Source organism: Erinaceus europaeus, chromosome 9 (genome assembly GCF_950295315.1).
Source record: "Erinaceus europaeus chromosome 9, mEriEur2.1, whole genome shotgun sequence".
NCBI classification, from domain to species: domain Eukaryota; kingdom Metazoa; phylum Chordata; class Mammalia; order Eulipotyphla; family Erinaceidae; genus Erinaceus; species Erinaceus europaeus.
The window spans coordinates 108,077,220-108,103,627 of record NC_080170.1 but is presented as its reverse complement, the minus strand read 5'-3'; the positions used below and the strand labels follow the sequence as shown (position 1 = coordinate 108,103,627).

The 26,408-nt window shown below is 35.4% G+C and overlaps 1 protein-coding gene across 6 annotated transcripts in view; it reads left to right on the top strand.

Annotated features, from left to right (window-relative positions):
• Positions 1–18,937, top strand: part of TP63 (tumor protein p63) — a 225,221-nt gene extending 206,284 nt beyond the window's left edge. For 2 of the 6 annotated variants that reach the window (XM_007525671.3, XM_007525665.2), the window contains exons 11-14: positions 11,197–11,354; positions 13,284–13,428; positions 14,654–14,747; positions 17,990–18,937. In XM_007525671.3, coding sequence (XP_007525733.3) covers positions 11,197–11,354; positions 13,284–13,428; positions 14,654–14,747; positions 17,990–18,283 — 691 coding nt within the window. In that variant the 3' untranslated portion in view covers positions 18,284–18,937. Of the gene's footprint in view, positions 1–5,010; positions 6,446–11,196; positions 11,355–13,283; positions 13,429–14,653; positions 14,778–17,989 lie in introns of those variants that run through there. The other 4 variants (XM_060198511.1, XM_060198513.1, XM_007525668.2 and 1 more) reach the window with 2 other exon arrangements.
• Positions 18,938–26,408: the final 7,471 nt, after the last annotated feature.

Genomic DNA, 26,408 nt, shown 5'->3' with positions numbered 1-26,408 from the left:
TCTTGAAACTTCTCAGTTTATGACCTTGGCATAAAGAAGTAATTGGATGAGAATGACTTGCTGCAACTGAGCTTTATTTTATGGGTTCTGACATTTGAATTCCATACCTTAAAATTTCCCTATTTTGAATATTTCCCCCTTTTTGGAAATGGGAAACTATTCTAGCTGATGGATTTCATTCAACCTACTCACTGTCATTTGCCACCTTTTGTTCTAGATAAGTTACTTTTCAGTATCTAGAGGAACAACCCCAGCTTTCAACAGGGATCTCTTTTCTCTGAGAAATTTAGGCATTCTCATCCAAACATAAAATATGATTAATGGTTCAACTTCATCTTTCTCTACTAGAATTATTGATTCAAATTGATTTGTGTAACAATTTTACTGAAGAAATGTGACATAAAATCGCTAAACAATAGAGAGGAACAGGGGCTGGGTGGTAGCACAGCGGGTTAAGCTCACATAGCGCAAAGCTCTGCCTAAGAATCCTGGTTTGAGCCCCCAGCTCCCCACTAGCAGGGGGGTTGCTTTGCAATCAGTGAAGAAGGTCTGCAGGGTGTCTATCTTTCTCTCCCCTTCTCTGTCTTCCCCTCCTCTCTTGATTTCTTTCTGTCCCATCAAACAACAACAACTATAACATCAATAACATTAACAACCACAAGGGCAACAACGAGGGCAATAAAATGGGGAAAATAGTCTCAAGGAGCAGTGCATTTGTAGGGCAGGCACTGAGCCCCAGCAATAACCACCCTGAAGGCAAAGAGAGAGAGAGAGAGAGAGAGTGAGAGAGAGAGAGAGAGGAACAAGATAGAAACCCAGCCTTCCCAGAGCTCCCAGTTTGGTGGTAAATTCTTAACTAGAATACATAAGTCCTAAAAGTTTATTATCTACATAATGTAAGTCAACAGGCAATTTTATATAGCTTTTTTAAAATCAAACAATGAACAGAATAGTTTGGTGTCATTTTTTTAATAGACTTTAAAATTTGTGAGAATCAGCTTGTCAGTCAGGTGGTGAGAATGCAATATTTGTATTTGTTTGTACAAATAGGAGATTGGATACTGCTGTTTTCACATATGATTAGCTACCTAGTGTTCCAGACTAGCTGACTGACAGTTCTCTAAAATACTACTTAGTAGTTCATGTCATACATCAATATATATACTTTAAGATATTTATTATGCTATTTAAAAAAAATCAAAAGATTCTAGAGACATATTTAGACTGTTTGACTAGTAAACATTGTAAGGTTACCCTAGAGGATCCATTTAAAAATAAAATTGCATGTTTTTTTTATTTGTAACTCTACAGCATATAACATCTAACTTCTGTGACAAATATGCATGGAAAGCTAACAGATCACAAATATAATCTTTGAAAAATTTAGACATTTGGTCTAATTGACCTTTGTTACATTATAAACACATGGGTCTCTTTTTACTTTTGTTTGATTAATAGTGTTTTAGCATTGGTTCATAAAATTCTGAGACATCATTGGCATCTAACAACTGTCTGTAATGATTGACATAATTGGCGGAAATTCTCTAGTTGTGTTCTTCAGCTGAGGTTCTTTTTTTATTTTTCAAATTTCGAAGAAGGATCTCTAAGTTGACTAGAGGAAAACAAATAAATCTATAGTGGTTTTTTTTTTTTTTTTTGGCATTTGTTTGAAAAGTATGAATCCACTTGGAAAATGCCTATAGTAGTCTGTGATTTCCTTTACAAAAGCATGCTACCATTTTTGTGCTGGTAAGGAATAAAGTTTGTACTTTTCTTATCATAGAGGGGAAACTAGTGGTAATGGGATACACTTTCTACAAGGTGACCATAAAATAGTTCCAGTTGAATCACTTCTGTTAGTTTCCTATATATGTCTTCACTCTGCTTGTTTTCGTTTGTGCATGGGTTTTCTCTTTTTCGGAAATTGCATCACAATTACCTTCATGATCATAGGATGTATTGAGGATAAAATTTACTCAGATATTTTCAATCAAATTGTATTAGCTGAATAGATGAATGGACTTTCTACCATTTAGGTGACTTGAATTTAGTGATTTAATAACGTTGAAACAAACATGGGAAGTTGTGTTCAGAAATCAAAGCCTAGTAGGCTGAGAAATCACACCCATCCTTTATTTCTTTCTTTCTCTTTTTTATTGAGGTGTTACAGTGCAGTCATTGACACATGACACAGTTTTATTCTTAACTTTAGAGTTTTCATCTTCATACCTTCAGGAAACATTTTTGAGACAACTTGTGGAAGAATTTAAGAGCTGTATTTAGGTTTGTGTATTTGAGACTACTATTTCTTTGTCTTTCTTGTTGTATTCTGTTAACCTTTTTGATTTCTACTCTAAAAGAGGTTCCATAGTGTAATGGTTAGCACTCTGGACTCTGATTTCTACCCTATCTCATACCACCATTACTTTGTTAATATTTTTGCTGAACCTAAATCTTGCTCACTTCTGGATAATTAGTTTTTAGTTTTCACATGATTAATTAATCGTAATTTCAGTACAAGTACATGACACTGTAAGGTGCCCTTAGAGTTTCCTTGCACGTTATGATCACTTGATGACTGTGGCTCATCAGTAAAACAAGTCAGAGAATATTAGAGCCGAGGTAGAATTTCCAAACTACAGTTCTAAAGACATTTTTAAAAACATGTTTATATATTTGCTAGGACAGGGAGAAGCTGAGTGGGGGAGGGGAGGTAGAAAGGGAGAGACAAAAAGAAACGCCTGCAGCACTGCTTTACCATTGCTGAAACCTCCCCTTATAGGTGGGGACAGAGTGTTTGACCCTGGGGCTTTGCACATAGCCACTTGTGCATGTAACTAAGTACACCACCATCTGGCTCCTTTCTAAAACCTTTATACTATTGCTGGGTAAACGAAGACTCAGAGAACTATATCCATGGTTTCATCGTGAAACTAATACAAGATTTAAATTTGGAAAACAAAAGCCCTTTACAATGTTCTTGTCTGCATCATTAGTTAAGCAAGTGGTAATAATAAAACCACAAGAGCTATTTCATTTTCCCTCTTTGTATTTTTATATGATTTATTATATCACTAGTAGATATGACTTATAAAATATTTCTAAATTTGCTTAGGAATCCCCAATATTTCAAGAATACTTAGTTGAAATTTCTGTTTCGTGAACTTATTTTTTAAAAAAGGTGAGCATTGCTGGACCAGGGAGAGAGCACAATGGTTATGCAAAAGACTTTCATGCCTGAAGCTTCATAGTACCAGTTTCAATCCCAGACACCACTATAAGGCAGGGCTAAAAAGTGCTCTGATTTAAAAATTATAATAATTTAAAAAATAAGAAGGAAAAATAGTGATAATTTCATATCATTCGCCTTTTATGTGGTTCCATGTGTTAATAGAACTCTGCAAGCTTTTACAAGCCTCAGAGTGTGGCTTTTTTTTTTTTAACTATATAACTGCATTACTCAGGTAGCAGGGCACAGATATATTAGTCCCAGGCTAGTAAGAAATCTCAGACAAATGAAACTCAGATTACCCTAAATTTTCACCTCACTGAAAATTAATCTTACTTCCCAAAGTTTAAACCCTATGTTTTGTACACTTTGTTACAGTGAAAATATCATTATTGTGTTTATTTATTTATTTATTTTTTGCCAGAGCACTGCTCAGCTCTGGCTTATGGTGGTGTGGGGGATTGAACCTTGAACTTTGAAGCCTCAGGCATGAGAATCTCTTTGTATAATCATTATGCTATCTACCCCCACTGAAAATATGATTTTTTTAAAAATATTTATTTTATTTATTTATTCCCTTTTGTTGCCCTTGTTGTTTTATTGTTGTAGTTATTATTGTTGTTGTCGTTGTTGGATAGGACAGAGAGAAATGGAGAGAGGAGGGAAAGACAGAGAGCGGGAGAGAAAGACACCTGCAGACCTGCTTCACCGCTTGTGAAGCGACTCCCCTGCAGGTGGGGAGCCGGGGTTCGAACTGGGATCCTTATGCTGGTCCTTGTGCTTTGTGCCACCTACGCTTAACCCGCTGCGCTACAGCCCGACTCCCGAAAATATGATTTTTTACATGTTGTCTCATTCAATGTTTACTCCAAGAGAAGCTACAAAATATAACATCCAAAGTCATTCTAGTTCTTAGTGGGCAATACTAATTGTTGCTGGTGAGATGGCTTACTGAATCAAAAAAGTTAAAGGGCTTTTTCCTTTGTTGAGAATGCCAAAGGGGTTCAAATACCATCTTGGAAATAATTCCCAGATAGTTCAAGAGGTTACACAACATTTAGAAAAATACAAGGGTTTATTCCTTACGTAGATGATTTCTTAATTATGCAAAAGTTGATTTAATGAGTTCAATATGTGCATTTATAAGCCAAGTTTGTGACTAAAAGGATTAAGATATTTATCCATCTCAATCTGGGCATATACAAAACGCTCATTAATAGCTCTTTACAAATGCATGATGACACAGTCCCCAGACTGATAAGATCATATTTCTTCATACTTCATTGTTAAGCTAGACAAGAATAGTAATGAGGCTTCATAATTGGGCAGATGACATTTTACTCAAGATTGAAATTAATTCTTGTCTCTGCATTCCCTTTTTCAATTAACTGAGTTCAATATGCCAAACATTTTGCTAAACACCTTGACCTGCTTCATCTCAGTAGTCCTCAATGGAAACATTGTGGAACTTGTTAAAAATGTATATGCCTGAGCTTCAGTGTGGTCTCAGAGGAAATTCAAAAAACACATGCACAAACACACACAAGTATGTATTAGTTTGACTGCCTAATTTCATTTCTTCTTCTTCTTGAAAATCTTGAGAGGTCATCTCTGAAGAACCTCAAAATAAGATAAAAGGAGACGGTAGACATAGCTTTGCTGGTAATTTACTCTGTCTATACTATGATCATGAACGTAGAAGGATGTGTTTCTGTATTCAGTTGAATTAAATGTATGCAGTCCTAAGCTTTCATCTTTTCTTTTCTCTGGTTCCTCTCCAGTCTCTTTTCAGCCTGCTTCAGGAATGAGCTTGTGGAGCCCCGGAGAGAAACTCCAAAACAAGCTGACGTCTTCTTTAGACATTCCAACCCCCCAAACCGATCAGTGTACCAATAGAGCCCCAGCTCAGTATATTGAGTGTGTGTATTTGTTGTTTGTGTTGTGTTGTGTTGTGTTGTTCTGTGGTGTGTGTGTGTGTGTGTGTGTGTGTGTGTGTGTGTGTGTGTGTATGTGTTCATCCCTCCTAAGCAGGACTTGAAGACGCTTTGGCTCAGAAACCCAACTGCTCAAAGACAAACAGCCACTAGTGAGAAAATCTTTTGAAGGGACTCAAAATTACACAAGAAGGATATTTTCTGCAGATTCTGTATCCTTAGACCTAGTCTTGGTCAGTCAGGAACCCTATTATTTGTCTGTGAGCTGTCATGTTATTTCTTGGAAGGGAGGGGATCAGGTTGGGAAGAGGGGCATTAAGATGTTTATTGGAACCCTTCTGTTAACCTTCTGTTGTGTTTCTAAAACTCATTAAGAAGCCTTTGAGCAGGTCTCAAACATAAGATGTCTTTTTAAGAAAAAGAAAAAAGTTATTGTCTATGCATAATTAAATTGTAAGAGACTGAGAGACTCAGTCTGGCCCTTTTAATGCTGGTCATACAATAATTTTGCAAGTAGAAATAAACTAAGGTGTTAATTGTACTGCTGGACAGAGAGGTGGTAGTTATCACAAGTAGTCAATGTGGGAGCTGTTCTTTTATTTCTATTATGGAGAATATCCATTATTAATCTCTCCCACTCATGATAAGTAGAAAGTTCATTTTTACTGTTTTAGTTCTTACTGCCACCATATGTCAGCCTGATGTGATAATTCTCTTTGCCTGTAAAAACCCTGATGACCTATTCTCAAAAACATTTTGAGACCCCAAGGCAGGTAAACTTAGTTTGTCCCTTTAAAGTAGGAAAATGAAATCACACCAGTGATACTGTTCCAGGCAGTTATTTACCACTTTTAATGCCACAATGGAGCTCAATGTCCCAGATCTATGATTTGTGTGACTAGAGTTCCGATTCCTCAATCTAACTATAAATGTAGTTGGGTTACTGATCATGCTTAAACTGCCTTTGTTCCAGAAATGTATGCTTTGTTTAACTATGTACAGGTATACACATTTTAAAGTAAACACTCCTGGCCTAAAATTTAAAGATAGAGTATGTGACATTCTTTCTTGGGTTCCAAGTTGAGATTACATATTTCTTTCCACTTTTAAAATGCTTTTAAAATAATAATCATAAAGATTTTAAATTTATCCTCTCTCCCCCATCTTCATAACCAGATTACCAGCTCTTTATTCTATGTCACCACAGAAGTGATTTCTTGTTATTGACACTGTTGCTTTATGAATGTGTGATTTTAATTTTCAATAAACTTTTGCATCTTGGTTTAAGTTGCAGTTTTTCTTTTCTGTCTCTCTTGCTTTTTTATCCATTAATTACCTTAGCTAAGTATTTTATGTCCTTAAGGTTCTTTGTGTACATTTAAATAACAATAATTGTAGGATAGTCACTTTGGTTCTATCTATACTTCTCTCTACACTTGGTTTTTATTTAAGAAACTGTACCAGGGACATCACTGCTAAGTGTAAATTTCAATGCCTACACTAACTTGAAAATATGTTTTTGTTTTGTATGTGTTTAACTGCATCATATAGTATCAGGAACCTGTATTCTTTGCTCACTTCTGAGCAAGAATTGAACTATACCGTAAGTTGTCTCATCAACTCAAATGAATTTAAATCAAATCTGCATTCATTAAATAATTTAGTCTCAGTGGTATAGATATTCAAAAATAAAAAGGAATAAAAGAAAAATGTATCCAGAAATCAATAGTGGAAATTTTTTTCCTGTTTTTTATTACAATGTATTCTGATCTTCAAATAACTCTTTTAAAAGCCCCCAAAACAAACATTATAAATATAAATAATTTATCTAACAGGTTAGAATTATATTTTCTTAAAAATACATATTTTAAAATCAGATTATCTTGTTCCATCAGAAGAGAGTTTTTAATTAATTCAAGTAAGTTCAGGAGTTATGTGCATATGGGACTGGAGCTTCATGCATGCATGATGTCACCACTACAACCACATTTAAAAAGACACACACATACACACACATATGAGAGAGAGACAGAGAGACAGAGAGAGAGAACATAAACTAACGCTTCCTCTGTTGCCGTAGCACTCATGTGGCCCCAGAATTCAAACCTGGTTGCATGCACGGTTCACAACCTACTTAATGATCTGTCTTTTGGCCCTAACTTGGTTTTATAGCGTTATTTATTTTAGAAAAAGTTTTCCTTCCACTATGTTTTTATGTAATTTGTTTATGTGTATATATAGTGCTATGTGTATATATGATCATATTTGAACCAGTGAACAGTATTTTAAAATCACCGTTGATCTATCCATAGAATGATGCCCTTTGTATTTAGAAGCAAGGATACTTAGCTAGAAAGAATGATTAAAGTTATGGAAATACTAGATATTTAGAGAAATCATTCTTTTCAGATGTTTAAGATGTTTCAGATGTTTACCTTCATTTTTTTTTTTTAACTTCTCTCAGTGGTATTTTCTTTTGCTCTCTTCTCAGTAGCCATTCTCCTTCAAAGTCTACATTCCAGAAATGATTTAGTGAAACATATTTACTTGGAAATATCCCCAAATTCTACATATGCTATTATTGTCAACTGGTATTGAAAGATTTAAGACAAAAATAATGAATCTTTTGATGGAATTCTAGGTGTCTCTATCAGGGTAGAGAAACTGCTTTGAACTGGTGTCTTCTCAAGAATTTTTACATTTTACCAAATAATCAGTAGTCATGAAATCATGACTTTTTTTTTCTTATCTTGAGTGAGTTTAAGATACACGTATAGTGGATGCAGAAATTTAAATTAGAGTTAAGATCTGGAACTTGACTTCACCAAAATGTTCTCGCTAAACCAGCAGGACATGATACATACTTGTATAAACCTATACATCTCTTTACTACTGAATTACTAGATAAATCTAGTGTACCTCCAGAGGATATAAACTACAACTTACCTCTTGTTGTTTTTCTAAGGAGAGCTATGTTTCTTTCTCTTTTAATTTAATTTTCCCCTAAAGCAATTCTTATATAGAGAGTATAAGCCTATTTTCCAGATTGAAAATAATAATAAGATTCAAGAGACTTGCAAAACATTTAAATGCACTTGATTTGTGTCAAATGAAAAGGTAAACCCAGATGTTTAGGTTGATATAAAAATCCATATTCTTTCTTGTTGTTGTTGTTCATTTGTATTTTTTTCATCTACCTTCATCAAAAATAATTTATGTAACTTAGAATATGCCTATGAAATGATACATATGACACATAATAAATGGACTAATTAAATGGCCAAAATGAAGATCACAAAGGGAAGGAAAAGGTTATAAATGGATTTGGAAGAAGACAGTAAATATAATTATGGATCTGGGAAAGTACAGAGCTTTGAAGTATACTGTTATTTACATAATGATTAATACCAATGATTTGAGCAATGTGTCATTAGCTCTGGCCACACATCTGACTGACTTAGGGAGAACGAGAGGTCTCTCTAGGTTTCAGAGTAACAATCTGCCTCTGGAGTGGAGACTACTTGGATTCTTGGGTACCACTTTGTGATAAGCAAACACTGTTGGAAAAAGAAAACACCTAACAAAGGTATCTCTTGACTAATTTGCTCTCTGCTCTCCAACATTTTGATAGACACTTATGTTCAGAAGAATATCCATATGAGCTGACTCTTACTCAGAGATTCTACAAGGACATTGAGCAGATTCTGAAGTGTTTGCTGATTGCTAGTGGCACTCTCTCTACATCACCCCATATTTTGTCTCTGACTTGATCTCTCAGTCTCTCATTCTTTCTTTTTGATTCACAGTTTGATTCTGTAGCCTACTGAACAGCACTATCTTACTTCTAGGAGGATGCTACAAAGCGAAGGAGAAAAAGGAATAGGAGGCAGGAAACATTGACTTATCATTTATGAATGTAGAGTTTTGAGTATATTTTGTAGTTTAATATTCTATATAATAGAAATCATTTGTCAGGGCTGGGTGGTGGTGCACGTGGTTGAATGCACATGTTACAATGCACAAGGACTAGGTTTCAGGCCCCTGGTCCCCACCTGCAGTGGGCAAGCTTCACAGTGGTGAAGCAGGACTGCAGGTGTCTCTCTGTCTCTCTCCCTCTCTATCTCCTCTACCCTCTTGAGTTCTGTCTGTCTCTATTCAGTAAATAAAGATACTAAAAAAACAAAATTAAATTAATTAAAAAATGAGATCTAGATCTCTGTTTAAAAATCATTTTTCAGACCATCTTTGCTCTTTCATAGCATGCCCTTCTTCAGAGATATATAGTAATTATTCAGGAAATAGGACCTGAATGGTGGGACACTTGGTTGAATGTGCATATTACCATGTGCAAAGACTCAGGTTCAAGCCCCCAGTCCCCACTTTTAGGGGGAAAGCTTCATGAGCGTGTAGTAGTGCTATAGGTGTCTCCCTATCTACCCTTCCTCTCTCAATTTCCTTCTGTCTCTATTGAATAAAATGGAAGAAAACACAGGAAATAGATAAAGGTACATTTATAACCTATAGGGCCTTACAGTTGGGACAATTTGTTATATGATATATATATATATATAATGATACTAAAATTATGAGCACTTGCATTATGTATAAATGTAAATACAACTCGAAGATACATTATTTTATGTTTTTATCTTCAGAGGGAAGAAGTAAAACAAAAATAAAAAGAGAACTTTCCCTGAAACATTGAAGAAGCATGATTAGAACCCAGTCTTTATTCTGTACTCACAATAGCTATAAATATGATAGTCTTTATAGTGCTTCCTCATCTTTCCCTTTTCACTTTTTTCTAAATATCTTTATTTATGGAATAGAGATATCCAAAAACTGAGAGGATAAGGGGAAATAGAGAGAGAGACCTCTCTCAGCATTGCTTCACCACTCTCAAAGCTTTCCCCCTTCAGGTGGGGATTGGTGGCTCGAACACAGGTCCTTGTACATTGAAACATGTACTCAACCAGGTGCATCACCACCCAGCCCATTCTTGTCTTTTTCTTTTTTCTTTTTTTCACTATATCCCTACAAGGTATGTTAGATGATTGTCCTTGTATATTCAATAACTTTAAATTTCTCAAAGATGAGGCTTTTTAAAGTTAGTTACCTCTATTATATATAAAGGAAGAATAAACCTTTATTAAGAAGAAAATATAGGCAAGGAAATTTAGTATTTTAACAGAGGCCATAGGATAAGCTGAGTGAAAAACGTAAGCTTTGACTTTCCTTACTTTGTCCCACTCTATTTATAGCAGACATTACTAGTTTCATAATCAGAGCAAAAGATAAGAATGGTAGTCGAGTGGAAAGAATCACATGAAATATAAGGCACAGCAGAATGAACCAACTCTGGTACATTTCTTAAACTGAAGCTATGCTGAATAAAAAGGGTGACTTTTTTTTTTTATAACCCAGGATATTTGTATTAAGTCAGCACTACGGTTGTTTGGGGCTCTGATGCTTTCCTACATAGGCATTTTTCAGTCCAGTGGGTTACCTTCAGCCCTATGAAAATCTAAGCTAAGAAAAAATGTGTATGTTTTCATATAGGACCTCTACATAACAGGTGGGTATACTGCCAAATGTTTGATTAGTGGTGTAGTTATTTTCTGAGTTTGTCAAATGGAAGCTAAAAATGAAACACTCATCTACATCTTGAACTTGATATCATGCCATTCATAAATCTTTGAAACTTCACTTAGTTCTTTTTCTTTTATCAAATTTTAATTTTATTGAAGGGTAAAGGAAGGGGGAGGGATGAAGAAAACAAGGGAAGGGAAATTGAATTATTGTCTCTCACACAAAGATGTTTTAAGAAGATATTTAGCTCAGTATCCTGTACATTCTAAATACAGGAAGGCTTCTCAGATGAAAACAAAAACATGTTTGATCATCAACATTGTGGAAACATTTTTAGAAATACACAGTTCAAAGCCATGTTTTAGTCTGAGATCTATTGGAAATGATTGATTCCTACTCTTAAGTATTCCAAAGTAACCTTCATCCCCATATTTGTGTTCCTAGGACTTCGATGCAGTCTCAGTCTTCCTATGGGAACAGCTCCCCACCTCTAAACAAAATGAACAGCATGAACAAGTTGCCTTCTGTGAGCCAGCTTATCAACCCTCAGCAGCGCAACGCCCTCACTCCCACCACAATTCCTGATGGAATGGGAGCCAACAGTAAGAACATCTTCTTTTAGCTGAAGGACTAAGAGAGAAAACCCTGCTCTGGGATGGGGAGAGAACTTGCTCTCAAGCTAAGGCAAAAGCGGGACAGATAAGATTGAAGTTGAGTGACTTGGGTTTTTCATGGTGAACTTTTTACACATTTCAAATGTATGGGACAAAGCACACTAGTTGATATGAATACCTTTAATATGGTTAAGGATCTCTGTAGAACAATAAAATGCCTTCTTCCTGTCAACCAAGATGGGGACATGACTTTCTATATCATTTGAAATATCAAAAGAAAACAGCCAATATATGGGGTGTAGCCTGGCATTGTGGATTTACAATCTAGAGATAGATTTAATCCATACTCTTTTTATTGCATGAACTATTACCAGAACAACAAGGAATTTACATAAAGGATTTTCCCTTTTCCTCATTCACAAATAGAATCCTAATATCAACTAAGTATAAATATAAAAGAAATGTGAAAAATGGATGACCGGCATATAGCTTTGATGTAAACAAAATTATCTAGTCTACTGGCACTAATTCTATCAAGGTTGAGATTCAAATTTAAAAGCAAAAAAAAAGGGGGGGGGTAAAAATTTCAGAAGGATGTATAATACTTTCAGGTATGTGAACATGTATCTTTTAACCCCTTCTGAAATAGTGCTTCAGTCTTTACCCTTGAAACCTTTCTTTTGATCAAGACTAATTAAACTTGCATTTCAATGTTTCCTTAAAGATACTAGTAAATTAAGGGAGACCAGGATTGTGACGTTATATGGTCTTAAGGCAAATGTTTAGATTTCAGTAAAAGAGAGAATACGTGAGAAGGTTGACTGATGTGGCAACAAATACATTATATATAGACTGCCTTCTCCCTGATGATAAATAAGTGAATCCTGAGTTTTAAAAATCGGTCGATTGACAGATCATCTATTCTGACAGTAAAAGGAACAGAAACCATTTATTTTTCACTTTATGTTTGTTTCTGTGCTATCCATATTTGTAAAGCACACAACACATCCTTGGGACAACAGAATAGTTTTAATGTTGGAGATCCTTCATACTTGTATGACCTATATGGTTTAACTCCTTTTTCTTATTTATACTTCATAGTTATTCTTAAATGCCATCAGGTAAATCAGAGGAGAAGCAGATCTGACTTAATAAATGCATCTGTTCTCTTTAGCTAGTTATGCAACCACAGCGGCCCCTTTGGGTATTTATTTCATATAGTTACTTTGTCCTTTTTTGTCATGAAGGGACATTTTTATATCATTGGGCTTTTTTTTTTTTCTGTAAGTGAATATAGTTCAAAGCTTTGTAAGAAAAAATGCATTGCTATTATTCCAAAATAGAATCCTGAAATGGCACATAAAAGCTAGAATCTTTGAGTCCTTCCTAACTGAACATATGCTTCCATACAACAATCACTATAAATCTTCCCATTCCCAAATAATTTTTCCAAAGATCACTCTCTCATTTCAAGAGTTTATTGTTTATTTCTTTAACCTGAATTTTTTGAGAAAGTATGCTAGGGTGTGTGGGCATTTAGACAAGCATGTAGTCCAATCTCTGTATATCAGGAGATTAGTCTAGTGAAGGAGACAGAAGGCATTACACATGAAGACAAATACAAGGAGAACTATATTAACATGGAAGCAATGAGCAATTTGGCTAAGCATTAGAAATAGAGATGAAAAGATACTGTCCTAAGTAAAGGTAAAACTTATCAAAATGTGTGTAGTGGTTTGGAATGTGATGACTTTTCTGTTTTATGAGACAGGGTACTTAAAGGGGTATAAGTGGAAGATTAGATTGAAAATGAAGACTGATAGTGCAGATCCTTGGTAACATTAGCAAGATGGACCTCTGGGATGCTGGTATTTAATGATGGCAGTAACCCTCTCTGTTCCTCCTGCTTCCATTCAGTTCCTATGATGGGCACCCACATGCCAATGGCTGGAGACATGAATGGACTCAGCCCCACCCAGGCCCTCCCTCCCCCACTCTCCATGCCATCCACCTCCCACTGCACCCCCCCACCTCCGTACCCTACAGATTGCAGCCTTGTCAGGTGAGTCCATAGCATGTGCCCCTGGGCACCTCTCCTAAGTATCTCTGGGTGGAGGGTGGACACTACAAAATCAGTAACACAGCTGGAAAGAAAGAAAACAGACCTTTTAAAATTCAGCCACTGTTGTTTCTTTATCTATGAATTGGATAGTAGTGTTTAATCATATAGACAGAATGGGGAAAAGTGAAAATGTGAGTTTATAAACACATAATTTTTCATGCCTGTTTTCTCCATATTCACTTACTCCCTTCAACCTCTGTCACATTTTCACACTGTCAGCTGTGGTCTTCAAACTGGTGCTCAGGGCTGCATTCCCCCCCCCCCCCCCAAAGAGCAGTAAACTTGCTGTTTCGCTCCCTTTCCTGTTCTCTAGGCCTCATAGCTCTCATATCTCCTTGGTGGCTACGGAGGGATAATTATTTTGAAGGTGGATGTCAAGTTTTAAAAATTTTAATGTTAGTAAAAATGTCAGGGGCATTCAAGAACTCCATGATCTCTACTGCTTTACCACATGGAAAATGAATATTCTCCAGGCAAAGGCATTTAGAAGGAAATACTACATGAAATCCCAAATCTCATTCCAGTGCACATTGTCTGCCCATTAATAATATATTTTGATTCTCAGTATAATTGATGTAGACTCAGAGAGATGTCTCAGTGTCTGGATTATAACTCCTGGCATCTGATTCTGTGACAGTCATAACCTTAACAGTCTGAGATCAACATGAAAAAGAAGATATTCTGAGGACAGAAATCAAAAGATATCAATGGCTTTTCAATTTAGTGGGATTTTTTTCTTAGCCACATGAACCATTCTCAGAGATGCTAAATGCAAAATAATTAAACCAGAGACATTCTTCTTAAAGTGAAGAGTCATAAGGCAAGACAGCCAGGAACCCGACCACTGGACACCTTCCTTTCACCCCCTGCAATGGTTCCTAGACACCTAGACAAAACCCTTGGACTTCTACAGATCACTATTTGAAAAATCACTGCTCAGTAGAAATTTGTAGAGTCAATTAAAGTGTTTGTTCAAGGAGCTATACATTCCTCCCCAAACCTAAAATCCAACCCCTGCGTGTAATGTATCCACCCTCCCCCCCAGTCTCTTCTATAAGGCATCCCAGGTCAAAGTGTTGGGTTTTCCTTTATCTTGCCAATGCAGTTGGGGTGAACTTTTCTTTTTTTTCTGTTTCCTCCTTCCTCTTCCCTCTTCCCTCTGCAGTTTCTTAGCAAGGTTGGGCTGTTCATCATGTCTGGACTATTTCACGACCCAGGGGCTGACCACCATCTATCAGATTGAGCATTACTCCATGGATGTAAGTAACTGTTAGACTTTACTCTTGAGTTTTATTTCGGCATTTCCTCCCTCTCATGACATCTCCCTTGTAGTTTAATTCCCCCTAGTCAATTTTTGTTTTTGTCACACCAACCATTATCAAGTCTAATGAAACTTGTAAGCATATCAGATTCCAGACCACAGCTTCTATACAGAATAATAGTACTAAATATTCCTCAGCATATATGATCAGTCAACAATTGTGTAATGCATTCATATTCTATGCAGAGTGGCAAAGACAAGGTCTAATTTCCACCTTCAAGAAATTTATATTCCATAAAGAATTCAAAGAAGTACCAAATATTCCTCTTAATTGCTGTAAGGCCCCAAGAGAGGATAGCAGGAAGCAGGTGATGTTATCTCACTTGAAAGCATAGAGAGATAACAATAACGTCATTTTACCTTGATGAGTTGATGACAGATCCAGAAATAAAACTCTGAGATGTAAGCTTCTAGTTTTAATTCATTAACTGATTTGTTCTGCCTCTCCTTAAAGAAAGACTTTAGCTCTTCCTAAAAATTAGAGCCATATACTTACTTGTTTCTATTTCTTTCAGTATAGAACCTAGTCATCCATGAACATTGAGAAAGATCACTGATCCTGGGTTCAAGTCTCAGTTTTTTTGTTTTGTTTTGTTTTGTTTTTAGTAACTTGAACTTGGAGTTACCACTTTGCCTAAATGGGTCGCATTTAATCTAGTTGGGTTTCAGAATCACCCCCTTTAGGCTTTGATACTCATTGATTTGGCTTTTGGAACAAAATTGATGGGAGCGGCTTTCCTCTTGCTTCCTGCAACACTTCTTGACCTACTGCTTACATAGGTTTCATTTTGTTCTGGCTTACAGCAATTGAATTTTCCTCCCGGACTTTTCTTCATGCTGTTCTGTTTGGGGTGTACTGTCCTCTCTTCTATTTTCCAGAGGGCCCTGTGGACTGGTAGAAGAAGATACTCTCTGCCTCTTCTGCTGCTTTTTGTAGTTAGCAACTCTCTTTCCTCCATTCCTTGAGCACCTGTGCTAAAGATGCCCCTGTCCTATACTTTCCCCTATGTTCACTCATCTCTACCTTATAAACCAACACTGGATAAAGTTCCCTTAAGGAATGTACCATATGTGAAAACAATAATGACATCCTTAGTAGTCTGTTCCAATAGGATTCAGATAATTTTGCATGACATTCATTTACTGAAGAGGACAGAATCACTCTGTATTAAGAACCATCTATGGTGGAACAGAGAATTGGTGCCTTTGCTGCAGTTTGAAAGCTATATTTTCCACTAGTTAATCTGTCGTCCTAGAGAGTATGTCAGGCTGCTCCCTTGCCAATTTGAATCTTTGGCTGCATTGTCCAAGTCCACTTGTATTGGTGTCACCTCAATCTTGTGCCTGGGTCACATTTTTTTTTTTACCTGCCAGTTGTCAGTGAAAATCTCTTAGGGGAATCCTATGGATTAATGGAGCCTAGTTTACAAACAGTTTGGATTTTGCATTCAAGTTCCAGAAACAGAGAGTTACAGTAACATGTATTTGCACATTAACATTGTATAGTATATTCTTATACTAGGATAAAGTATTAGAATGTCCACACTGCAAGTTTCTTAGTTAGGAAACACTGGGAAAATATTACCATGTCTTTGCTATTGTTTCTTCCTGTTCATTACTGGTAACAGATAACTCCTTATTTTAATGTTTTATTTATTTATTTATTTGAGACAGAGAGGGAAGGGAAAGATAAAAAAAAAAAGAATAAGAGAGATACCTGAAGCAATGTATCACTGCTTGAAAAGCTTTCCCCCTACAAACTTGAACCCAGGCACCATACACATTGCAGTATGTGCACTCAGCTAGGTGTGCCATCACCTGGACCCAATAGACATCTCTTCATTTTTTTCCCAGCACCAGTTTAATTTATTTGGCATCCCTTTCCAGAAGAAGAAAATGACTAAACTTGGCAGTTTTTGCATAAATTTTAACACTTTCCTCTGCTTTGCAACCCCTATAGGATGGAAGAATAAGTTAATAAAAATGCAAGAGTAATTAAAAATAGCTTCTATTTATATAGTGATTTCATGATTTATAAAAATCTTCACAACTACAGATACATATAAGTATATAATAAGTGTTAACCAAAAATAAATAAATATTTTCCATTTTACCAATGAAAAAATTATGGTTCGTGACTTTTAGTGACTTGTAGTAAATAAATGACATAATGAAAATCTAGAATCAACGGCAGAACAAATAGCATTATCAATTTTTTCTGACTCCAAGTGCAATGCTCTATTTACCATGATGCTCCATAAAACCTATGAATTGTCACTGATATAGATAAGTAAAGGTGACAGTACCACAGTTAATTAATATGGAATATATTTCTGATGCATTCTACCCCTATTTATAAAGCATGTGCACATGCTCTGTACTTTGGTATTCTACTGTACCCAAATAACAAGAAATGTTTTGGCCGTAAGGGTAATTTTAGTCTCCAAGACTGTTCAAAGTCCCATTTAGCTACTAACTTTAGACTTATCAATCTCTCTGACCTTCAGCATGTAATAACATCTGCCACTAATCTGTATATTAAGTGAGATCATAAATAGACCAAAATCAGTTCAGTGTCTAGCACATAATAAGTGCTGCCTCTTAGCAATGTTTTCTTATCTCTTGAGTGGTGGTGAGGTTTCAGCCATACTTTTCTCTTCTTTGTTTTATTTATTTATGAGAAAGTTAGGAGGATAGTGAGAAAGAACCAGACATTGCTCTGGTACATGTGCTGCTAGGGATTGAACTCAGGACCTCATGCTTGAGAGTCCGATGCCTTATGTACTGCTCCACCTCCTGGGCCACTCAGTCAGACTTTTTTTCTAGTGACTAGAGCCACATAAGTTTAAGTGTTAAAGATGCCTTTGCCTTATGCTTCTGCCATGGGATTTTGACCCTTTGACATCCCAACTATCTCTATCAATGAAGACACTAGACCAGTTAAGTATAAGCTAAGTGTTACCCACAAGACAGAGACAGCACTTTGGGGTTGTTCCTTTGTACTTAATTACATATGATGTCAAAGGTAATCAGAGCACTGACTTTATTTTCTAAATTTAGGATTCTCTAAGTTCAGGTCAATTAAACTAGAACACTGGGGAATGACAAGATCATGTGTCCTATCAATTTGTTTCTTTCTTCTAATTTTTTTCCCAACTTCCTTTCCTATCTCTCACACAGGTGGCAAATCTGAAAATCCCTGAACAATTCCGACATGCCATCTGGAAGGGCATCCTGGACCACCGGCAGCTCCATGATTTCTCCTCCCCTCCCCATCTCCTGCGGACCCCAAGTGGTGCCTCTACAGTAAGCGTGGGATCCAGCGAGACCCGGGGCGAGCGCGTTATTGATGCTGTGCGGTTCACCCTTCGTCAGACCATCTCTTTTCCACCTCGTGATGAGTGGAACGACTTCAACTTTGACATGGATGCCCGCCGCAACAAGCAGCAACGCATCAAAGAGGAGGGAGAGTGAACATTGCTATTTCCACCAATCTACCCCTTACTTTAAGGCACTGCTGCTTGACCTTGAAAGAATTCTCCCCTAATTCTGCTCCTTCCTCCTCTTAGTTTGATTTCTTAAGGGATGATGGTGTAAGAGGCAACCTCTTACCTAATGTCCTACCTACCATCTGATTCTGGTTTTGGCTTTAAGCCTTTAAATCTATTGTTTATAGAACTGGAGTCGATATGGCTAGGTAGAAATGAGAAAGAAAGAAAGAAAGAAAGAAAGAAAGAAAGAAAGAAAGAAAGAAAGAAAGAAAGAAAGAAAGAAAGAAGGAAAGAAAGAAAGAAAGAAAGAAAAAAAAAAAAAGCAAGCAGTGGGTATCTCCTTAAGCTGCAGAGATGGCTCATTGACTTTTATAAAGAATTTCACTCTTATAGTCTAAGACTATATATATATAAATATATAAATATACAGTATATATATATGGTGGGGAATATTGTTTAAAATGTAATTTAAAGGAAAGGAGACTCAGTTGCACTTATTTTTTTAAGTTTCTTTTGGATGACCTATCTATATTCCTTTTCTCAAAGAGTAATATAGGTGTCTAGAGATTATGGGATATGTAATTGATGATTATGTATAGGTCCCTTAAGTTCTATTGATGATGATATATATATATATATATATATATATATATATATATATATATATATATATATCACTTTTGGACAGGTCCAATTGCAATACTATTGCTTATTATGTGAGGATACACACATATGTACATCTACACACCCAAATGTTTGTTGGTATATTTTAAACTATGGACATCCATACTTGAGGATGGTTCATTTTGGAGTTTCTTCAACCAATAGTAAGGAAAAGTTCATGTTTTAACTATCAAACACTAGAGGAAAAAAAAAATAATAATAAAAAAAAATATATATATATATATATATATATATATATATATATATATATATATATATATTGCTTTGAGTTGAAATACAGAATGTGGACCATGACTAAAATTCTTAAAATTCAACTGGCATTATGTACCTGAGTATATTAACAAGTCCCTCAAATTTAATGTGAGATAGTATCTCTTAATATTTATTGGGAAATCATTTCCTGCCTTTATAGATGTGTTAAAACTAAATCTAACATATTGACTAACTCAGTTATATATTTGCTACTTTGAGAACTTAGGTTAATTTGATTGTGATGTACTTCTCTGTATAGTTCTTACAATTAATTTGTAGTTTGTATTAGTACTATCCAGGGGAAAAAACAGAAGTCATGCAGAACAGCTGATTTTCTATTGGACAGCTCTGTGAGGCCAAACTGAAATTCTTACAAAAGAATTTTTTCAAATTCAAATAATATTACTTGGTAAAAGTTTCTTTTAAGTGCTCATATTGTGTAAAATGCTTGTTTACATTTTTCTCCACAAAGTTTCAGATAGAAGTGACAATTTGGAAAAGATATATTGATGAGATTATATTTCTGGTGGCATTAGATGCATCACTCTATCACTTTTCTTTTTGAATAATCAGAATTTCATTTTGTTGCAAAGTAACTGGGAACCCAGTCTCCTTTCCATTCCTCTTCTGGATTGTGCACAGACATGTCCCATAGAACAGGACAGATGTCTTCTATAAGAGCAGTTGTTGGAACCACATAAATAAAGTTTTATCATAAGACACTGGGAAAACATGTGAATAAGCATATTCCTCTAGATTTTTCAGAAACATACTCTCTAACATTTTTTCGAACTATAAAACATATTTTGTATATATGCTAATTGTCTCTAAAATTTTTCTTTTCCTTTTTTTTTTTCTTTCTCTCACTGCCTCCAGGGTCCTTTCTTTATCCTTATCTTTCATTCATAGTGGTAAAGGGCTATCCCTGCACATAAGCTTCCACTTTTATTTTAAAGTGCAAAAGAGCAATTATGATTCAAAATATAATGTTTAAGTTTCATCTGAAAACTGTACATATTTTTGTGTGAAATTGATATCTCTCTCTTTTTTTTTTTCTTCGTGGGATAGCGGGTTATCCAGGACCATAATTGATTTTTTTATCATTAGTATTGTTTTTATATTTTCTTAAAGACACCATTTAGTTAAACTGAAATGTCAAATGGAAAAATACCATAAGTGTAAGATGAGGGGAAGGGAAAGTGTTTTTTTATAATTTTATATATTAAAAAGACTGAGTCCTTAATTTCAAAGTTTTATTGTGCTTAAGTGATAATAAGCACTGTTAATTTGTAGAGTAAGCATGTGGCTTTGAAAATGATAAAAATAAATAATTAAACAAACAAGAAGAATGAAAGTTGTACCCTGGCTCTATGAGAAAGCTAGGTGGCTTCCTCTACTGCCCTGAGTGTTTGAATAAATGTAGGCTGTCTTCTGTGCTATTCAGCACTATTCAAGTGGCACTGGGGACTCGGACGTTTCTGTACTGTACCTTATGCATTTGGCATGAGCCCACACATAGGCACAACTACTCTTTGAGTGTATGAGTAGCAAGGCTGAGGGATGAAAGAATACTAAGGACAGTCAAGTAGGAATAAGCAAATGAAGTTCTTGCGTCCTAAGTTTAATGCAATTTGCCGAAGCAGTTTGCGTTTGGAATTGGTGAGAAACAAAAATGGAAAACAGACTGCTCTGTGAAATTTATTTACCTTTCTTAGTCCTTTTTTCCTAAAATAAAGTCAATGCTACAGTTTTTTTTATTATTTTTATAATTGTGCAAAACAAAGTAAATGTTAAATGTTTTTATATACTGTATGTTTTTTTTTTAAGTTTCTTTCTTATAGATGTAATACATTTTTTTTTTAAGCTTTAGTTGCTTGTCTTTTGGTATTTTTGTGTTATGGGCTTTCGGTGAGCCATAGGCATCTATAAGCCACTTAAGTTTGCCAGGACATGCAATAAAATTTAAAAGTAAATAAAAACATTGGTAAATATTGTTTTGGTGGTATTCATGGTCTTATGAATGTGTATTAATTATTATGTATATGTATGTATACTTGTGCGCACATATACATATGTGTATGTTTCTCTGCCAGCCACTTGGAATTATTTTTATCATCAGGGATAAAAGATGGTACTAAGCATGTATTGCTTTCATGCCATTTGATGTTAAGAGTAGAGAATTATTTCAAAAGTTCAAAATGTGATATTTATCATCGCAAAGAACATAAATCACTATTTTCTCATCTTGGTCAATCTATGAAATAGTAAAGAGCAGGAAGATAACCGTATTTGGTACATGAGTTACTCATAAGTTTAGTATTTATTTGACTGATGTCAAAATGAGTACCTTGTAAAAGAACTAAGCTGCTCTTATCCTTAACATTTAATCTAATGACCTCATAGTGCTCAGTAATGCTCTGGTTAGCACTGTGAGGAAACAGCATGTAAATGACCCACTTCTATAGGAAGAGCACTGTTTATGGTGGGCTCTGAATGTGCAGCTTTTCCTTTAAACTTAACATTAAACATCACCTTACTATCATAACCCATCCAACAACAAAAGCTTCTCTATATATAAAACTTACATAATTTTATTATAGAAATTAAAATCCATTCTTTTATGGCCAAAGATTGTATAACATGAAAACAATTTAATGTCATAGATTTATAAATGATATTCCAGTATAAATTTATGTATATTTTATAAAAATAAAAATTACCAACTTGATTTCCTATTATAGATGTAATAATAACCTTATATGAATAGATATGTAAACATCTACAAGGAAGACAGTTTAAACTAGGGGTACCAAGAGATCTTTATTCCTTAAATTCTAGGTGATGCATCCTAGAGAAATGACATGATTGCTATAACTGTGCTACAATGTAAGAGAAAGAAAATGGGGATCAAAGGAAATGGTAAGTCATTGATATACATACTACCATGGTACCTTGGTCTCAATTTTTTTTTAATTATAACCAATTATGTGGATTCGTTTTTTTTTTTCGTAACTACTATTAGTAGAGGACTTCTTATGTGCAAAGAAAATTTTTAAAAGAATTTTAGAGCAATTTTAAGTCTACAACTAAACTGAAAGTGTTAAAATAGACATTTTAGACTACATCGGTTGTGTTCAGGGTGGTATGGCCATTAAAATAGATATTCACATATACCTTCTGAATTTTCACATTTTTAAAAGCAATTTATGGGGAGATTATGGTTTACAATTAAGCCACTGACACATGAGTACAATTTCTCAACTACCTCTTATATGTCTCTACAAAACATTCTCATTCCCTAATGTAGGTCCTTTTCCACCATTATAAACCAGGGCCCCAAGACTTCTTTCACCTGTCCTTCTCTCCCTTCGCCAGAGTCCTTTGCTTTGGTGCAATATAGTACAGACTATCCATGTTTTACTTTGTGTTTTCCCTTTTCTGTCCTTGTTTTTTTTTTTTTTTAAGTTCCAAAGAAATCAAATATTCCCATCTGTGCACACTTATGTTCTTTCACATTCTTAACTTCCCTCATTATCATCACTCCCAACAAGAATTGTACATTTGTATGGGACTAAATCAAACTGGAAAACTACACAGCAAAAGGAATCACCACCATAACAAGGAAGACACCCCCCCACCACCAACAACGTACTGGGAGAAAAACCTATGTGTCGTATATTGGATTGAGGACTGATAACTAAAATACACAATGAATTCACTGAACTCAACAACAAAAAGACAAACAACACCATTGAAAGAGATGGGGAAGATATGGGCAGAATATTCTCCGAAGAAGAGATTCAAAGGGCAAATAGACATGAAAAACTGCTCAAAGTCAATGATGATCAGGGGAATGCAAACAAAAACAGCAATGAGGTACCACCCCTACCAACAATGAAGAAATAATAGCTCCTCACCAGCTTTAGTTCCCCCTCCTTTTGTTTTTAATTGCCATCAGTGTTTTATCACTGGGACTTGGTGCCTGCATGACAAATCCTTTGCTTCTGACAGCTTTTTTTCTAATTAAATTTTTAGTACTAAAGAAATTGGGGGGGTATTGTAATAATATTTTTTAAATGTTGGAATTTTGCTAGGGGTTTATCAAACTCAGATTTAATAGGTACATAGAAACCATCATGAGAAAATAATAATAAAAAAAAAGGCTAGCTGGACATGTGGCAAGAGCATGAATCCTTAAACTTAGTTCACCAGTGTTCAGCTACAGGGTGAGTCCCAGAGGAACTCAGTATCCAGTGGGTCCGGGAGAAGACAGAAATGGCCAGACAAAAGACAAATAGGAAAGGAGAACAAATTTGGCCAGACACTCCTTTAAGTAACTTCTAATACCCACAATCCCCTGTAAGTCTGCATACATCTGTTGTATGCTCTTGATTTCAGGCTCTTTATCACACATTGGTGTTGCTATCAGGAGTGCCTATGTTTAATACTAGGAACCAATTTTAAATCTGAAATATAATGTGTGTTTTGTACTTACAATGCATCTTTATGAAAAGTCATACTTGAGAAGTTCAATCACCACACATAGCTAATGACTACCATATTAACACAGTTGTGAACAATTTTATCATACTTCATTTAACAATTACAGTTATTTTAGGGTTAGAGATTAAAAGTTCCCTATATTCTAGTTTACTTTACAGAAAGCTCCAAAGTATACTCATTACTTGTATAGTCGTGTACGTGTGTGTATTGGGATTGATTAATAAGTAGGATGAAGTAAGGTAAGTAGTGAAAATGTTGGAACCAGGAGGTGAGTAATAAGTATATTTTGGAACCTTCTGACCCAAGGAAGATAATCATAGCATTGAGTGATGATACCCAGAGGCAAACATAGTTCATTTTCCCCTCATTTTTTTCTTTCATAATGTACAATTTATTGAGTAATTTATTGAGTAAAGTTATTGAGTAAACTAGAATATAGGGAAATTCTAACTTTTAATATAACATTTCCAGCATCCTCTTTGTTCATTATTATTCTTCTGAACCTGGTAAATACTATCTTTACCCAGTGCTTCCGAATATTCCTCCAAGAAGATTATGCTGATGTATAGATATTCATAGGAGGTAAACTAGAAAAAAAAAGTGGGCTGAGAGGCATCTAATTTTCTACATCTCAGTTTCAACATGTATAAAATGAGAGATTTGAATCCTTAATTTGTCAACTTTGCAATTGTCTAGGAAAGGGTTGACATGTAACAACTCTGCCAGTATAGTTATCAGGTTACAGTTTCAAAACTATTATAGTTTCAAAACTATTTCCACAAAATGCACACTAGTTGAATGATATAAATGCAGATATGTTTATGTGCCCCTCTCTAGAGAAAATTTGCATAAAGCACTAAGAATAAATTATTTTTTATCTAATAATAGCTCATTAATTTGAAGTGGTGATTTTAGAGTGAATGTTGAATGTGTGCTTGAAATTTATGGGATTTGTAACTCCTCACACTATATTGTATGCCAAGCTTGTGGCAAGTCATGGCAGGTAAAATTTCCTTTTGTGACTTGATCAGAATATAGACCTAAGAGGTAAAATATTTAGCAATTTGAGTAAAAAAAATTGTACTTAATTTCTGGAAAAAATTAAGAATCTTATGGTATAAACTCATTTAATGGGGGTCATGTAGAAAGAGAGATAGAAAACTTTCTAACTTTGAGAATTCCACATTTTATAAGCATAAATTTACTGTAATTTTGACTATCAGCTTTACATTCTTGAGTTACAAGTTCTCCTTGCTATAAATTATGTTCATATGGCTTGATAATTTCACATTCTAGGTACCACATCTTATAAGTTGATCATTTCTTTTTTACATTTATTTTCCCTTTTGTTGCCCTTGTTATTTGTATTGGTTTTATAGTTATTATTGTTGTTGTTTTTATGTCGTCGTTGTTAGACAGGACAGAGAGAAATGGAGAGAGGAGGGGAAGACAGAGAGGGGGAGAGAAAGACAGACAGCTGCAGACCTGCTTCAATGCCTGTAAAGCGACTCCCCTGCAGGTGGGGAGCCATGGGCTGGAACCGAGATCCTTACACCTGTCCTTGCGCTTTGCGCCACCTGTGCTTAATCCTTTGCGCTACCGCCCAACTCCCAATAAGTTGATCATTTTTACCATTTTTAACTAAATTCATATTAACCGTATCTACTTTTTTTTTGCCAATATCCCAATACTTCCTAATAACACTATGTCCCATTAATCAGTAGAAGTTTTCAAAAAATTAAATACAGTACTTCAAGAAGTCAGACTTTTAAATGAGACTGAAAGCTTTAAAAGAACACAAAGATCAACCCACTGTCAGATTATGGATCACAAAATTAAAATGTATATCTGCTGAGTCATTCCCTAGAGCTTTCTGTCAAAGAATTTTGAAAATTATCAGAATACTTGTCAATTATTCTGGAACTGTAGCAGCGTCAATGAACCATCATGCTTGGTGTTTTACAACAAATTCTGATCTTCGTTAATATCTAAAAGTTAGATTGTAAAATAATCTTCTAGGAAATTCATGTATGTAATTTTTACCTAGGAAGTACTCATAGGAAATGTTTTCTCAATTCCTAGTATTCAAAATGACTGTGTGTGTGTATGTGCGTGTGTGTGTGTGTGTGTGTGTGTGTGTGTGTGTGTGTGTGTTAATTTTGAGACAGAACAATGTTCTTTTCCCTTTCTTTTGCTCTTATTTTACCTTAGTTTTTTTTTCCCGATATTTATTTCCTTTTGTTGCCCTTATTTTTTTTATTGTTGTTGTTGTCATTGTTGTTGAATAGGACAGAGAGAAATGGAGAGAGGAGGGGAAGACAGAGAGGGGGAGAGAAAGATAGACACCTGCAGACCTGCTTCACCGCCTGTGAAGTGACTCCCCTGCAGGTGGGGAGCCAGAGGCTTGAACCAGGATCCATACACTGGTGCTTGCGCTTTGTGCCACGTGCACTTAACAGCTGCGCTACCGCTGGACTCCCACCTTAGTTTTTTATTTTATTTATTTTTTATTTTTGAGAGAGATGCAGAGAGAGAGAGAGAGAGAGAACACCAGAGCACTGCTCAGCTCTGGCTTCTAGTGGTGCAGGGGATTGAACCTGGGATTTAGGAGCCTCAGGCATGAGAGTCTGTTTGCATAACCATTATGCTGTCTCCACTGTTTTGTTTTG